Genomic DNA, 14,270 nt, shown 5'->3' with positions numbered 1-14,270 from the left:
TTTAAAGTGTGGGTTATTGTATTTATTGTGAGCGGTGATATGTAATGTATGTGAATGAGATAGATCATTGGTTGAGAGGTTACCTTTGAAAAGAATCAAGTTTGCAGTTTGATGTTTGATATCGGTTGTAAGGAGTCACTACTTTTCTTGAGGTTACCATCGTTTTATTGTATATCAAAACAAAGAGGTGTCGGTGATATACTAAGTATACAATAATTTCCGAGATGATGCTAGGATTGGAGATATATAAATGAAATGATTGAGAGGCCTACGTTCTCTCCTCTCTTGATTTTGACTTGACTGTCAACCTTAAACGACTTTCCTTCTCTCAAGCTCTTAATCTTAACCATTCTTTTCTCATCGTACCCTACGCCACTCCGAGATCGTATCCGAAGATGAAATTCACCACCATCACACCATTCCTCTCAACCATCCTCCTCTCCCTCTCCGTCACTGGCACACCCGTCACAATGAACACCAATACCAATATCAAAGTCAAAGGCGCAAGGGACTCTTCCGATAATTGTATCATTCCCCCCGACCTCAAATCAGACCCCACTCTCGTACCCGAATTTGGAGTCAAGGCAGGACAAAATCCAACCGGAACAGGTGATTGCGATGGAATCCCTGATGAAACTGGAAAACCCATCAAAATTCCTTGTTCATGCCCACCCGATCGCGATGCTTTCATCCGGGTTCGTTTCCCATACTCTTCCATTAAAGAAAAAATAAATCGGCTAAAATAAAGTTAAATCATTTTTGTAATGAACAAACAACAATATTTAGGCGTTGGAAGATAACGTTGCTTTGGGTTATGCCATTCATAACCCGAGTGTTGCTATATCTTTTCCGACGGATGGTTCGAATGCTTCAAAGTCAGCAAGGATTTATGCTTCAATTGTTACGTTACAGAATTTCAATGGTGTCGGTGTTGGATGTCCCGAATCATCGACTACTCTACAGGTAAGTTTTCCATGTTTCTTTGACAAGCAATTTACGGTATTCACTTTAAAAAACGATATCAGGCTCAGTGGGCTGCCGTCTCGTAAATATACCAATTCCATTTTTCGGCTATTTCATTAGCTGGAAAGTAATATATATTCAAGTGAGAATGGACATAGATTTCACGATGAAAAACAAACAAACAAAAGACACAAGAAAAACGACACCGAGTTAAACAGCGTCAAAACAAGGTTCCCGACGGCAATTGAAATCTGAGGTTAAAGACGACAATAATGAATAATGAAGGCGTGTATAATGCACGCATGTGAACATGCTCATTGATTAGATTCAACCATTGTTGGCGGATTTACCTGGTGTTTCCAAGGCGTCAAGAAAGCAAAGTCCAAAACACCAATAGAGATGAGATGTTTTTCTTTGCAGAAAGCCAGGTAGAAGCGATACCGGAAAGCGACAGAACACGGCATTTATTTGTATCGTACCATTGAAGAAGAGTGGTTTTTATTGTTCTTGATGGGGGAGGAAGTAACGTTACACAGTCGGAGATACTTGTACACTCTCCGATACAAATTTTGGTACACGACAAGCTCTGAATAGGTTATCTGTATAGTGGGAGGCAGTATATCAGCATATATGAATCAGGAGGTTGGGTACGGGGAAAGGCGAGTCAGATAGCTAGGTAAAAGGATTCTCTGCACAATGAAAAGCGGTGTCTAGTCGCTACTAGGAAACACGGACCATAGCGTGTATTCATCTCGTGTGAAAGGAGGGGGGGAAACAGGGTTTGAGAAACTCACCTACAGCTTCATTGTAACGATGAACAACAGATGATGAAAGAACAGAGGAGAGCAAGTATGGATGGAGCGATGGACAAAATTTTTTTTTGTTTACATTGATTGATGCTTTGATGGCGCCCGTGGGAATAAGTGTACACTTACCTCGCTGTGGCCCCGGTGATGATGCGACCAACTTTCCCTTTTTTTTTATTGCGCTACCTGAAGCTTCTCATGATCCAAACCCTAATAACACAAGACGCCACTAGTATTCCATTGGTCTCCCAATTTAGCAAAGTTGGCTTCTCAAAGACCAAAGCAACGGGCTCGACTACAGTTGCTGCGGAGTATCTATACATATGCTCCGGCGAGCACTCATCCACACTCAGCAAAACAGTGAACCCTACCTACAAGATCTTTTGACCTATCTCGGATTTTTCTCTCACAGACGGCGAGAATAATACTCCTCACGGCTGTATTCTCTGAAACAAATCACTAAAGCAAACTGGTTTCCATTCTGATTTCAGGAACCTCACAACAGGGTTTAACCCAATTTTGCCGTTTCTGGGACGGTTGGAAACGAAATGCTTCTCAACTAACCGATATCCCTCGATGTTGTCAAGTGGCTTTTGAGTGACTTCAATATTGATTTTGACATATTTTAGGATATCATGCCGGTATGATTGTGCTGTCCAAAGATTGGACTAGCGCGGCGGACATGAGCTTCGTCAAATTTAGGACCACTTTAGCGGTCGGTCTAACCTGCTTTGGAAAGTTAGACGCCAGTCGGACTGGCGATCTTCTGGCGCTGGTTTAACAAGTGCGGTCAAGTGTTTCTTGTTGAGAGCATGCCATGATGTAGAGATAGCAGTGCGAAACTGAAGACCATGTGACCGAAGAACGGCGGTATCGCAATTGCTTATTAGGAGATTGCGATAACATCCCAGCAACACAAGGACGACGGCATCCTGTGCTGAATTGCGCGACAGAACTTAAACTTTCCCATCATCGCCTAGAACACCAGCCATGCGTGCAGTTCTAGTTAGGGGTGGTTCGGGTCCAGCTGAGAGCCTATACATCGGCGAGGCCCCTAAACCGCAGATAACATCAACACAAGTCTTAGTCCAGGTTCGTCAACGTTTAGCGGTTCATCCGCTTAACTTTCGATGATTGGCGATGCCGAGATATGTCACGTTCAGGTGAAGGCTTTCGGTCTCAACCGCATGGATATCATGCAACGTGAGGGAGGGTACCCGGTACCTCCAGGCGCTTCCCAGATACTTGGCGTTGAATTTTCGGGTACGATTTCTGAAAGTCGGCTCGGATGTCGTCGAGTGGAAAGTTGGAGACCATGTCTTAGGTTTGGCTGGAGGCGTAAGTAAAAAGTTCATACTTCTCCCTGTCTCATGTGCTAATTCTGGCTTGCCTGCCGGTCAAATAGGGCGCGTACGCAGAATACATTGCAGTACCTTCAACTCACGTAATAAGGAAACCCGATAATCTGACTTGGATTGAGGCCGCGAGCGTTCCAGAGGCATTCCTAACCGGTCAGCACAAATTGGCTTCCCTGAGCACCAAATTCTGATTATCTCTCATAGCATACCAGGCCCTAGTTTTGATCGGCCATGTACAAAAAAATGATGACATTTTAATTCATGCAGGAGCATCTGGGGTAGGTATAGCCGCCATCCAACTGGCTCGATATTTCGGGGCGTGAGTGCAATCACGGCCGCTCGTCTTGCCGTACAGATCTGAACCCTAAGCGCAGGAATACCGTTACAGTCACCACGTCGAAACAAGAAAAGATTGACTGGTTGCTTGGAATGTCCAATGGCCCTACCCATGCGGTCAATTACAAGACGGAAGACTTTGCTGAAAGAGTCAAAACGATCACGGCAGGCAAGGGGGTAAACGTAGTAATTGATTTTGTGGGGCAAAGTCATTTCAATAAGAACATAAACGCGCTCGCAATGGATGGCCGAATGACAATGTTGGCTCTGTTGAGCGGTAAACCAGCGCTCTCTTTTCTATTGAATCACGGCAGATTGATTATGCCGTTACTTATCAGGTTCCCTGGTCGAGAAAGTAAATCTCGGTCCCTTGCTGTACAAACGTCTGCATATCGAAGGCTCCACCTTGCGCTCGCGCTCGGCTGCGTATCAAGCTGATCTGATTCAACAGTGAGAATACAAGGATGCAAGCGTTTCAAATGCTGATGCCCGCTACTCCAAAGGTTCTCATCCAATGTTTTTGGCAACATATCCGGGGAAGAGGGAAAAGGGTCCATCAAAACGTATATTCATAAGGTGAAAAAATTCAACTCTATAAATTTGATGCGACTCACTTGCATTTCGCATCATCTTTTGATGTTTAGGTTTATTCCTGGGACCAGATCCAAGACGCGCATAAAGAGATGGAGGCGAACCAAAACATGCGAGCCTTGATTTTATCTGTTTAATTGCTGCGGCTGACTGAGAATCTAGTGGGAAAATCATGGTTGAAATTACCTGACATTGTTCGCCTTGGCCTCATCATTTGTTCGATGTAAGCTAGTGTTGGGGTGATTGCGATTCTGGGCCCGAAAGCTCATAATGCCATTACATCACCACTGAGAACCTGAAAATTGTATATATGGAAATACCCTGATCAATCACTCATTATTTTTCGCTCGTTCAGCATTTTTTAAAAGCATTCACTTCTACAATAGGATTTTGATCTTCTGTAGTCTATCAATCGGGAATACCAAGATCAAGATTTCCCTTCCTGTCGATGCATAAGCACATGAGTAATATTGTTTCAAGGGGGAAGAGGTAGCTCACAACGTATGTACTGAATACCGTTTTGTTCTTAAGCGACTAACAAACGTTACGAGGACTTTCAGAAGAGAAAGTATCCCTGAGTTTAGACAGCTCAGGTTCAGGGCTTCTTCACACGACGGAACGTAAGGGCCGTGAAGATCTCTTGCTAAGGTGTGGCCACTAGATCGATGAGCCCATAGTGTTATTTTTTATTGCTTTCGTCTTGAATTAAACTTCCCCGGAGGGAGGAAAACGTCCTTCATGTTTCCCAAATTGGCGTCTCGGATTCCTGCGGTTTCATAAGTTTCATAGGCCCGCGTCCATCATCGAGATCTGAATATAGTAATCTTTCCTGGCCTAGGTCCTCCAAGCATTTGTCTATCATCAACGATAAATGACCTTGCCTTCACATTCGTCCAGGTACACACATGCCAACACGGTGGTTTGTTTTTCCAACTGACAGTGGACAGGCGGACAGATGTGAAAGCGGCCATGAATAAAACTATCACTTATCATCGTATGAATCATCTGCTTACCGATAAAATATGACATCGTGTGAGAGTCCATCTACATACCAATTGACTTGACCAAGGAAATTTACACCCCACTCAGACAGCATTCTCTGATATCTGTTGTATCAAACTGGTTGTATGGGCGGATATAATTTCAAAAGAAAAGTGATCCCTTCAAGAAGACGAGTGTCTTTGTAAACATTATAATTCGTTGACTTTCATCAGTAGGGCGGGTCAGATTGACGTTTGTGCTTTGAATAGGTAAAAGATGATCACACGGCCTAGAAAAAAATAAAGGAACTATTTTTACTTGTTCAAGGTCCGAGGTTTGACATTTCGAGAGGGAGCCAAAAAAAAAAAGTGAACCACTGTAAGGGCTGGAAAAGAAATTCCGTTTCCGACCGATGCCTTTGTTTTAGGAGCAGTTTGACCAGCCTCATAATACCGAGAACAAGGGTAAGTATTTTGGGATGGCGGAGATAAGCGCGGTTGTCAGACGATGAATTTGGCAAGACGAGCCTGAGGACAAGCAGAATTTGGAGAATCATGAGTGTCATTTCTTGCACTAGTCCTGTTCAAGTCTTGTTCCTGAAAAATCATCCCGGTCTTTGAAATGGCCGTGACTAGAGTGCTGTGGTCCTTTGACATCGGGAGGGTAAGAACAGCTGTAAAGGACATCAACTGGAAGACAATTTGCACTCAAGAAGTTTGATCCACGAGTCTGCTTCGAGGTTCGAACATGATGCATTGAGGAGATCAGTACAAAGGTTAGCCGCGGGATGCTCGCATATGTGTGAGAAGAGTCCTGTTGGCACCGACAACTCATTCCGGATTCCGTGAGATACCGTTTCGGGTGATAAATAAGCTACAAGTCCTTCTAGTTCCTGTGGCACGGTCTCGAGTATCGGAATCCACGGGAATTACACATCATTTTTCGTCATCTCGTACCTAATGAACATAGGATAAGAGGCCTCATCACATTCGGTGGGGACTAGTGAGCCATAGTTAGTCATACTGACTCCTTCGCGGCATTTGAAAGATAAGTACGAATTATGAGGATCCTTGTAATTGATCGCAATGTCGGTGTTTCGGCGACGATCATTGCACTCCACCATGATGCCGGCGCCGCTGAGGGCTTGAATGTCCATTTTAGCAAGGAGTTCGTTGCCGCAAAGGAATAGTTGAATGGAAGTTGGGCTAAGCGAAACCTTTTACCTTACTTCGGATAGATCAGAATGCTTTACACTTCATGCCGCAAACTCTGAAGCGCAGAAGCACATGATCTCGGAAAGGAGGTACCACGGGTCGACAGAGATACTGCAGTAGATGAAGCAGTGCACCAAACTCATGGGGAAAACGGAGCTGAGGTGATCCCCCTTAGCCTGTGGCAGTATATTGGACACGGCCTGCCTGTGCTGAGTGATCGTTTTGCTGGTGGAGGTATTGCAATTGGTAGGGGCGATTTGAGTCATTCCCGGTCACCGCGGGACGGACCAGCACGCCGTGGAGGCTCATAATGTGAGGGCTGTGCTCGTGTGAGTGACCGCCGACTGTTAGGATGATGATATGGGTAAGTAGAGAGCGGCCAAGAGCCAGAAATGTCAATACCAGATTTGACGAGAATTGATGGTGCCATCCCCTTTATTGAATGGCCCTGGATGTCGTTTTTGGGCGATGAATCCGAGCCGCACGATCAGATCCACTCCGTTGATATGCCGTTCCTCTTACCGTCAAACAATTGCGCCGTGAGATTACGTCTCTTACGCCCGGTTCCGTCTCGCCATCTTCCTTTTCTAGGCAATCAAGTCATTTCGTTCCTAGCACAGAGGCTATAAAACGCACTGAACTTTAGGATGTCCCCCCCATTCATCAGCCAACGTACTCTCAGCATCTCCTCGACAACTAATACAACCCACGCTTCTCTTCATACGCACTTTCTACCCCAAGCACTCCCACCGCCTATCTTCTCTCCCAATATGAGCTCAGGAAACGACAAGGGCGATAGCAACGGTTCGAGCGCCGTCAAGAGTGGTGCTTCCGGTAACGGTGCCGTCTTCTTCTGAGGCGTCGCGCCCTCCCCCGTCCCCGTATGGATGACTCTACCTGTCGGTCCGGAGGGGTAGATGAGCTCTTCATACACTATCATCATCGTCATACGCACGTCATCATACGCGTTGCCCTCATGCAACATCCAATTTGGTCCATCATTCCAACCATATAATCCCCTCCATAATCGTGCCATACTTCACATAAATCTCGCATGTCGCACGACGTGCGAGGGATAATACTCCTCGTAGAGGAAAGGAGATGGACAGAGACACAGGCATCTATCAACAACTTCTAGACCCATTGAACCGGACATTGTGACATTGTCGGCATGTAATCCGCTCTGTATCAATAGCGTTGTCTATTTTTCCCCTTACTTCCTTCGTTCTTATATCACCTCCCCCTCCTCCACCTCATTCATACCCTTAATTCTCTTCGCTTTTCAATACGTATACTTATTATTTTTTCGTCACTATTTATGTATCAACTTTTGTAGTCACCAGGTAGACGTTATGTAGAACATAATACCATAATGCGTAGCATCTTGTTCTCGATCTGATAAGTGAAAGAAGCATCCCTAGTGACATGTTGACATGTGTGGAAAATCGAAGTCTCCACTCTGATCCATAAATCGTGGCTTTCGGATCCCCGGTGAACATGGACCTAATAGTCCGGTCAATCTGTTGTTCTCTCCATGGCCAACGCATCCTTTCCGCGGCCCATACACGGAATCAAAGAGGGAGGAGAAACATGCGTTCAACTTCTGTGGGGATGTCCAAAAGCCCCATCAATTGGGGGCGTCAAACCTCGGGTTTCAAATGTTTCAAGTTGCCGTAAAAATGATGGCGTAAATAAAACTGAGCACTCACATATATTCATCATTTCTGTCACCCTTCAAATTCATGTAACTCAAGATTCTGGGCATTCAGCTAAGCCAAAGTGTTGTTTTATTTATTCCTTCCACTTGCTTGGTTAAGCATTGATATGGTTCACATGAGCTTGAATTTCTCGGGGTAGGATAGAACAGCACATGATACTATTGATATCGACGATGAAGGGAGATCTGCGACGAAACCCATCATTCGCAGCCTATTAGCGACAAAATCTAACCTCGAGCTACTACCTCAGCAGCTGTGGATCTCGCCTGCAAAATCTAATATCCGGCGTTACCATCAGTACCCAAATGCCCATAAATGAGATTTTGCGTCTGACACCTACGTGATTGTGTTCACAGCTTGGCAGTGCTTGGATTTATCTCCGTTAACCAGATACCAGTGGTCACTTCTCCTCGTTGTCGAGCTTCCCACCAATCCAATATAACCTTCACTACCTCGTCTTGACGTTTCGTAAAATTATGATCCGCGTTTTCCATTAGATGAAGAGAATGGGTCCCAGGTGATCTGTCGCTGAGTGCTCGTGCATAAATCATCGCATCTGACCTGTTTGATCATCGTAATAGACAACCGCCACGAAACAAAAATCTTTCGTCAGTAACAAGATCGTGTTTCGCAGCAGTTGAGAAAAAATAAATTGAAGACCGATACCAACAGTAGCCGAGAGATGCGGCGTTTGAGATGAACAACGAAAAAGAATAGAAAAGAAGTTCTCACACAGGCACTATCTTATCCGCAGTACCATGAATGGTCAATACATCCGTTTCCTTAGGAAACTGTTCCCAAACGAACGACGTATCCCAGCTGCAGAAGTCCTCAACACTTTGAGGATTAATTTTGGCTATCACCTGCTTGCGAGCAACCGTAACCTTCCATTCAAAATATCCTTGTTTCTTGAATGCCTCTTCCCAATGTTGGGCGCCCTCAGTCTCTAATGAGGCCCCACCGATGATACATAGCCCGAGACCCAGAAATGGTCATCAAGCCCCGATTGAGTAATAAGGGGAGCGGACGTCAAAGACAAGTAATTTGGAAAGGCGAATTCGAAGGCAGGGCCAAAGGCGATTGGATCGTGTTTGGATAGAACCGAGTCATACATGGTCCCAAAGAGGCAACGTCACATATGGGGAGAAAAAATTACAAAAAGAACCAAAAAAAAAAAAAGTTAAGTCAGTAAATTGATCTCAAACAAGATTGATATGATATAGATCATTACCAAGTATTTTCTACTTTATGTTGTGGGGAAATCAGGATCATGTTAAGCCATGGCACATCAGCATACGCAGGGTTCGGTTTTCGCGCAGTTGCGTTACAGCGTCATGTTGTTGGCAGTACACGTCAACAGGTAAAAGGGGCAACCGGAAGGAGAGAAATAGAAAAGTGAGCGAACGATACGGGGTTTTCGGAGACGGAGAGCAGATCAAAGTTGATGAGACTCGATTCGGACTTTAGGTTGGGTTGGGGGAAGTCAGAAAGACTTACCCGCATGCGGTGCCGGGCGGAAACGTTGATGAAAGCAGATACTTTTCTTCCTTCCTCCGTTGTTGATATCCATCGGAAAGCGACCAATGATCCACGGGAATGACCAACAATCAATTCAATTTCATACCCATATTTTGCTTTGAGATAGGAAACGACTGCATCGATATCTTCCAGGTCGTCGTGAAAGGCGCCCTGTTTCCAGGTACCTCCGGTTTCATGATTTCCCCTTTGGTTAAGTGATAGCGCCGTTGAAGGATCATAGGTGGGGTTGTACGACGATCCCGCAAAATCACAAAGTAGATAGAGAGGCTGTAAGTGAGAAATGGTTAACGGGACAGTTGGCGGTCGCGGACTTACCGAAAATCAAAACGGAATGAATCAAATGGAAGGCGTTCTGCAAGACGGCGCTGGAACAGATAGTCCTTATGCCTGAACAAGAAAGGTCAATATTGAAGATACAACTTGGTGGACGCCACCGAGAGCTTCCGACACATTTCCGACGAAAGACCGAGATGCACTTTCATTAAACTTCGTTCGGAGCGATGAGAACCAAAAGGAGATTCGATCACTTCATAGCGCTCCTACCGAGTCGGAAGACTTGAAAAACGCCTCGGTACTTCACTCACCCCATTGTACCATGTAAGATCTATCTCCTCAACGAGTGAACGTTATCCACCCAACAGATTTGTCGAAACACGTGACTCAGAATCTCGGCAGTACGTGGCCATCACCTGATCGATCGGTGTCGATCAACAGAACATTGTTGACTCCTAACCCCAACGTCGTGTTCACTAAGTCCACATCCCGCCGTGCGTTTACCGTGATTATGGTGGGTATTACATTGGATCTTCATTCAAATAACTTACGTTGGAACTATGTAGCCCATTGTGTTTGCAACTCGCTGCCTTCCCTGCCTTCCCTCGGCAAGCCCCCATGTCGTATCCCTTTTCCTCGCTGAACCCTCGACTCTTTCAATGTCCTTTACAAGCTGTTCGAGGTCGTTACCAATACCGCGGTGACTGATTGATCTGAGCCATAGTGCGCTTCGACTTTTTGCCTGCTCAGTGAAAATCTCGGAAGCACGCCGGAAGATTTTTGCTAAATGAAGTGCACGGTCAACATGCCTATCAATCTGATAGAAGGTTAGAGAGCCTCTGTCTGATGATTTTCGTTACTAACCTCTTCCTCTTCATCACTGTCCGCACCTTCGCTCGTACCTGTCAAGTCGATGATTGGTATAGAGTGACTCGTTTCGACGTTTGAAGTTGCATTCTTCTTGCGAGGGTGAGTATCTTCAGCATCCGTCGGTTTTTTTCTTTTTTGTGCTGACTTCCATCCTCCGCCGCCACTCAAGGCCGATTTTTCCCCCAACCAGGTATGATCGTCGCCGTCGGTGATACTCCCTGAGTCCAATCGCTCTGTATCGTGTATGCAATCTTCATTTGGTGGCTCGCCGATCCTTGAGACTAACTTGGGATGCTTGTAGATAGGTTTGGTTCTACGACGGACGATTTCCAAGAAGAAATTAGCGCCTGGTGGTGGAACGGCCCGCACGAGATGCTTGCAAAGATGGTGACGGTCGAATTTTTGCCGGCCGCAAGTACAAGTCCATTCCTGGACTGAGGTTCGGTGAGTCTTCCTTCCGCTAATCGTTGCAAGCTCAAGTTTCTTCCACGACTTTTTGAAGTATTTCTGATAGTTCGATAATGATTTTGAGCGGCCCCAGCGATATGTATCGTCTAGAATATCTATTTTTGCAAAGTACGACGGGGTCACCTCGTAAATTAGAATCCAAGTGAGTGTATCGAGTCGAGGATGGACGAAGCGATGCAGGAAATCATGTTTGAGTTGCCTCCAGAAATTTTCAACACTCATAGTGGTACGAAGTCGAGAAAGGAGGGGAGATGTTGACCGAGCCCAAAGCTTCCACATTGCAGGTGAGTACCAGCTCGCCCACATATATCCCCACACCTCAGCGAGACCCCGTCTCTGGCAGAAGTTATACATCTCCCAAATAGCTTCGCGTCGTATTTTCTTTGAATCCCAAGGACCATCCACTTCATCAAAAATAGGGTGTTGACAAAAATGCTTTGTGAATAGGTGTAGCAAAGTGCGACGATGTGCGGCTGGGCAAAAAACGTAGGCAGGATCTTTCGAGGTCACCTCTCCAGTATCAAACATCCAGTCAGGTCCGTCTTCTTCATCCCGATCTCCTCCCTCCTTCTCATACCAGTTATCAACCTCGTTCGCAATGGTATCTGTGAAATTCTCGTCATCCTCATTATCTGTCTCTTCTTCCTGATGCTCAATATTGTTCCAGGACATATCATTTGGAAGCGCGCGAACTGCCTGAACACGGTTGTGGAGACGAATAACGAGTTGTTGAGACGGCAAAAATAATGGAGGTTCAGGCGCTCTATTCTGTAGGGTACCTCCAAGACGAATCTTGAGCTCGGGAACAGCACGATCGAGAGCTTGAATCTAGTTGGTGTAAATTAATTAAGTTTCGTTTTTAGAAACAAAACGTACCTGATTACCAGCCAATTGTTGTGAAGCTGGGACAAACAATGGATCAATCCAGTCGAATTCTTTGACTGCTTCTACGACGTTGTAGGGTTTGGGACGCCTTCGAAGTATTGATAACCGAGTTCGGATAGCGCGTAAGCAGTGCCAGAAGCAAAGCTGATGCTTTGCATCTGGGAAAATCTTTCGACAAGCATTTATTTCCGAAAGGTCTTTGTCGGTATGTGTAAATGCGGGAACAAGTTGCCAGTGATTTTTGAGATGGAGCAACACCTTTGACAGGTAATTCTCTTTAGCACCTGGTAATCCACCTCCAGTTGACGTGACTAGAAGATAACCTAAGGGACAGCCTGATCCATAGACCTCGCCTAGAATGGCGTAGACTTCATAGTTAGATTTATTTGTATTCCCTGTTGTTATGTTGATGAGTTCAAATTGATGGGATAATACAAAATTTACGTTGACTTACATGCCGAATCAAGAGAAATCTCTCGTATATGACTACCCCATTGACGGATAATGTCTGGGAGAGAAAATGCAATAGCTTTATACCCTTCGATGTCAGGGAGTGGTATTGGTTCAGCCTGTGTGAATCGTTCTGGGCTTTGCTGAGCTTCCATTAATACTGCCATTGCAGATTTGAGCTCATCGGAGTCGCGTTTCCATTTTTGGCACTGATGATTGAGCCAAAGTCGGTATATAGCTGTCCGTGAAAAATGCGGCTGTGGTATAACTTTCAGAACTTCGCTCCAGAGCTGCCAATTTCATCAGAATCTTAGCAATATAAAAGTGGAGTAGCACAGACCTGTGTTACATTCAATAACGGATTATCAGCAACCATTTTCTTAATTTCTTCGGGTACATCAATTGACCAATATGGTATATGTGCTTCTCGGTGTCGAAGCTTCACAAGAGCAATATTGTCACTATTATGTATGGTGATGTATAGCCAACCTTCGCAGTTAAAAAAATCCATGGGTAATTTGTCCCTTTGTTTGGTGTTGTCGTTCTTCTGTGATTTGGCTTTTCGAGAGCTGGACTGGGAGCAGCTATATGTAAACCGAGTTCCGAGCTCATGTTTGTACTCATATTTACTATGATATCTGCATATCATTGTATAATTCGAGGCTGGAACGTGAGAACGAACACTCACATAAAACGGTAATTCAAGCGCTTCCAAATTTGGCAAGCCAGCATATCAGCCTTCTTTCGGCCGTCTCCAATTTGGCAAAACACGTCTGCCGATGCTAGATCCACGCGACCAATAAAAGCAATATCACCACTGCAACTTCGTTCAACTTCAGTGTCATCATTTGTAAGAGTTACTGCATCTAGAAATGTGTTCATGTTAAGCACCGAAAGATCAAGGTGCTCTCCAACTCCGAGTCCAGCCTCGTGGTCATCACTGCGGTTCAATCCATCACTGGGTTCGCATGGTGGCTGATTTTCTTTGTTGTTGTTGATGGCTTTCATCTCCTGGGTACGCTCCGCATATTTCTTTCGACAGATTTGACAGGTTTTGCTGAAAGAGCCGTCTCTTTTTTGCGAAAAATTGACCCTAGTCAGGGGTTTAGTTCGTTTACATTTGGTGCATGTTTGCGAGGCGTCCCTGCACGCTATTTCCGGATCCATTAAATGGACACGAGAAGTTGATGGTGGTGGACAGCGTGGTAATGAGAGTGGCGACCGCGCGACGTGTTTGACGCGTTGTAACTTGGTAAAAAGAGACGTGTTTTCCCAAAATAACTTTTCTACTGTATAGTGCTGAACAATAAATATCAAAGCCTCCTGCATGTTCAGCGAGAATTCAAGGCTGGACACACTCCTATGTATGCCGAGATTGAATCTTCATTGTATCTCAATTTGGTAATTCTGAGTCACGTGTTTCGACAAATCTGTTGGGTGGATAACGTTCACTCTCCTCAACGTGCCCATAGTATCCATCAGCGCATGGAAGAAGCCGTCGCATGAATCATCGAAGTCGAAGAAGTCCGGAGATCAAATAAACACGTCCGAGGAATCGTGGAAATAGAGATAAGAAAGACGCTAAGTTTGAGTGTTTTTCGCGAAAGTATGAGCAAAGCACCACACTTACCAAAGCCAGCTTCCTCCCCATCGTTCTCTGGTCCGGAGCATACTGCTCCAAAACCCCACAAATGGACACTTCGGGTTGAATAGGGTGGGGTATAAATAATTTTGTAGACCTGCGCCCATTTGCTGCCATTTCGATGAAAGGGATTCTCAAGGATGGAGATTAATGACAGAACCTATGACAGAGAGATA

At 45.2% G+C, this 14,270-nt stretch overlaps 3 protein-coding genes across 3 annotated transcripts; 2 read left to right on the top strand and 1 right to left on the bottom strand.

Moving 5' to 3' along the window:
* Positions 1-395: 395 nt before the first annotated feature.
* AGABI2DRAFT_119323 (hypothetical protein) lies at positions 396-1,049 on the top strand (the record flags this gene model as incomplete). The annotated part of the gene is made up of 3 exons (XM_006462400.1): positions 396-695; positions 787-963; positions 1,026-1,049. 3 exons carry the CDS (start codon positions 396-398, stop codon positions 1,047-1,049), a joined length of 501 nt encoding a protein of 166 aa, XP_006462463.1.
* Positions 1,050-2,666: 1,617 nt separating this feature from the next.
* On the top strand, positions 2,667-4,268 carry AGABI2DRAFT_193600 (hypothetical protein). Its single transcript, XM_006462399.1, has 10 exons — positions 2,667-2,861; positions 2,933-3,019; positions 3,069-3,107; positions 3,175-3,280; positions 3,332-3,446; positions 3,502-3,740; positions 3,802-3,913; positions 3,967-4,039; positions 4,108-4,166; positions 4,217-4,268. The coding sequence occupies exons 1-10, from the start codon at positions 2,760-2,762 to the stop codon at positions 4,242-4,244; spliced, it is 960 nt and encodes a 319-aa protein (XP_006462462.1). The 5' UTR covers positions 2,667-2,759; the 3' UTR covers positions 4,245-4,268.
* Positions 4,269-8,317: 4,049 nt separating this feature from the next.
* On the bottom strand, positions 8,318-14,211 carry AGABI2DRAFT_72188 (hypothetical protein; the record flags this gene model as incomplete). The annotated part of the gene is made up of 6 exons (XM_006462398.1): positions 8,318-8,528; positions 8,700-8,913; positions 9,461-9,690; positions 9,822-9,893; positions 12,261-12,298; positions 14,083-14,211. The coding sequence occupies 6 exons, from the start codon at positions 14,209-14,211 to the stop codon at positions 8,318-8,320; spliced, it is 894 nt and encodes a 297-aa protein (XP_006462461.1).
* Between the last annotated feature and the right edge of the window lie 59 nt (positions 14,212-14,270).

The sequence above is a fragment of the Agaricus bisporus genome (genome assembly GCF_000300575.1).
Source record: "Agaricus bisporus var. bisporus H97 unplaced genomic scaffold AGABI2scaffold_7, whole genome shotgun sequence".
Taxonomy (NCBI): domain Eukaryota; kingdom Fungi; phylum Basidiomycota; class Agaricomycetes; order Agaricales; family Agaricaceae; genus Agaricus; species Agaricus bisporus.
This window is presented reverse-complemented; position numbering and strand designations above follow the sequence as displayed.

Bases quoted from the DNA above. Each gene is read 5' to 3' on its own strand.
- AGABI2DRAFT_193600 (XM_006462399.1), top strand. From the start codon at position 2,760: ATGCGTGCAGTTCTAGTTAGGGGTGGTTCGGGTCCAGCTGAGAGCCTA. The intron at 2,862-2,932 runs GTTCGTCAACGT...TGTCACGTTCAG, and splicing joins CAACACAAGTCTTAGTCCAG to GTGAAGGCTTTCGGTCTCAA. The intron at 3,281-3,331 runs GTCAGCACAAAT...TATCTCTCATAG, and splicing joins TCCAGAGGCATTCCTAACCG to CATACCAGGCCCTAGTTTTG.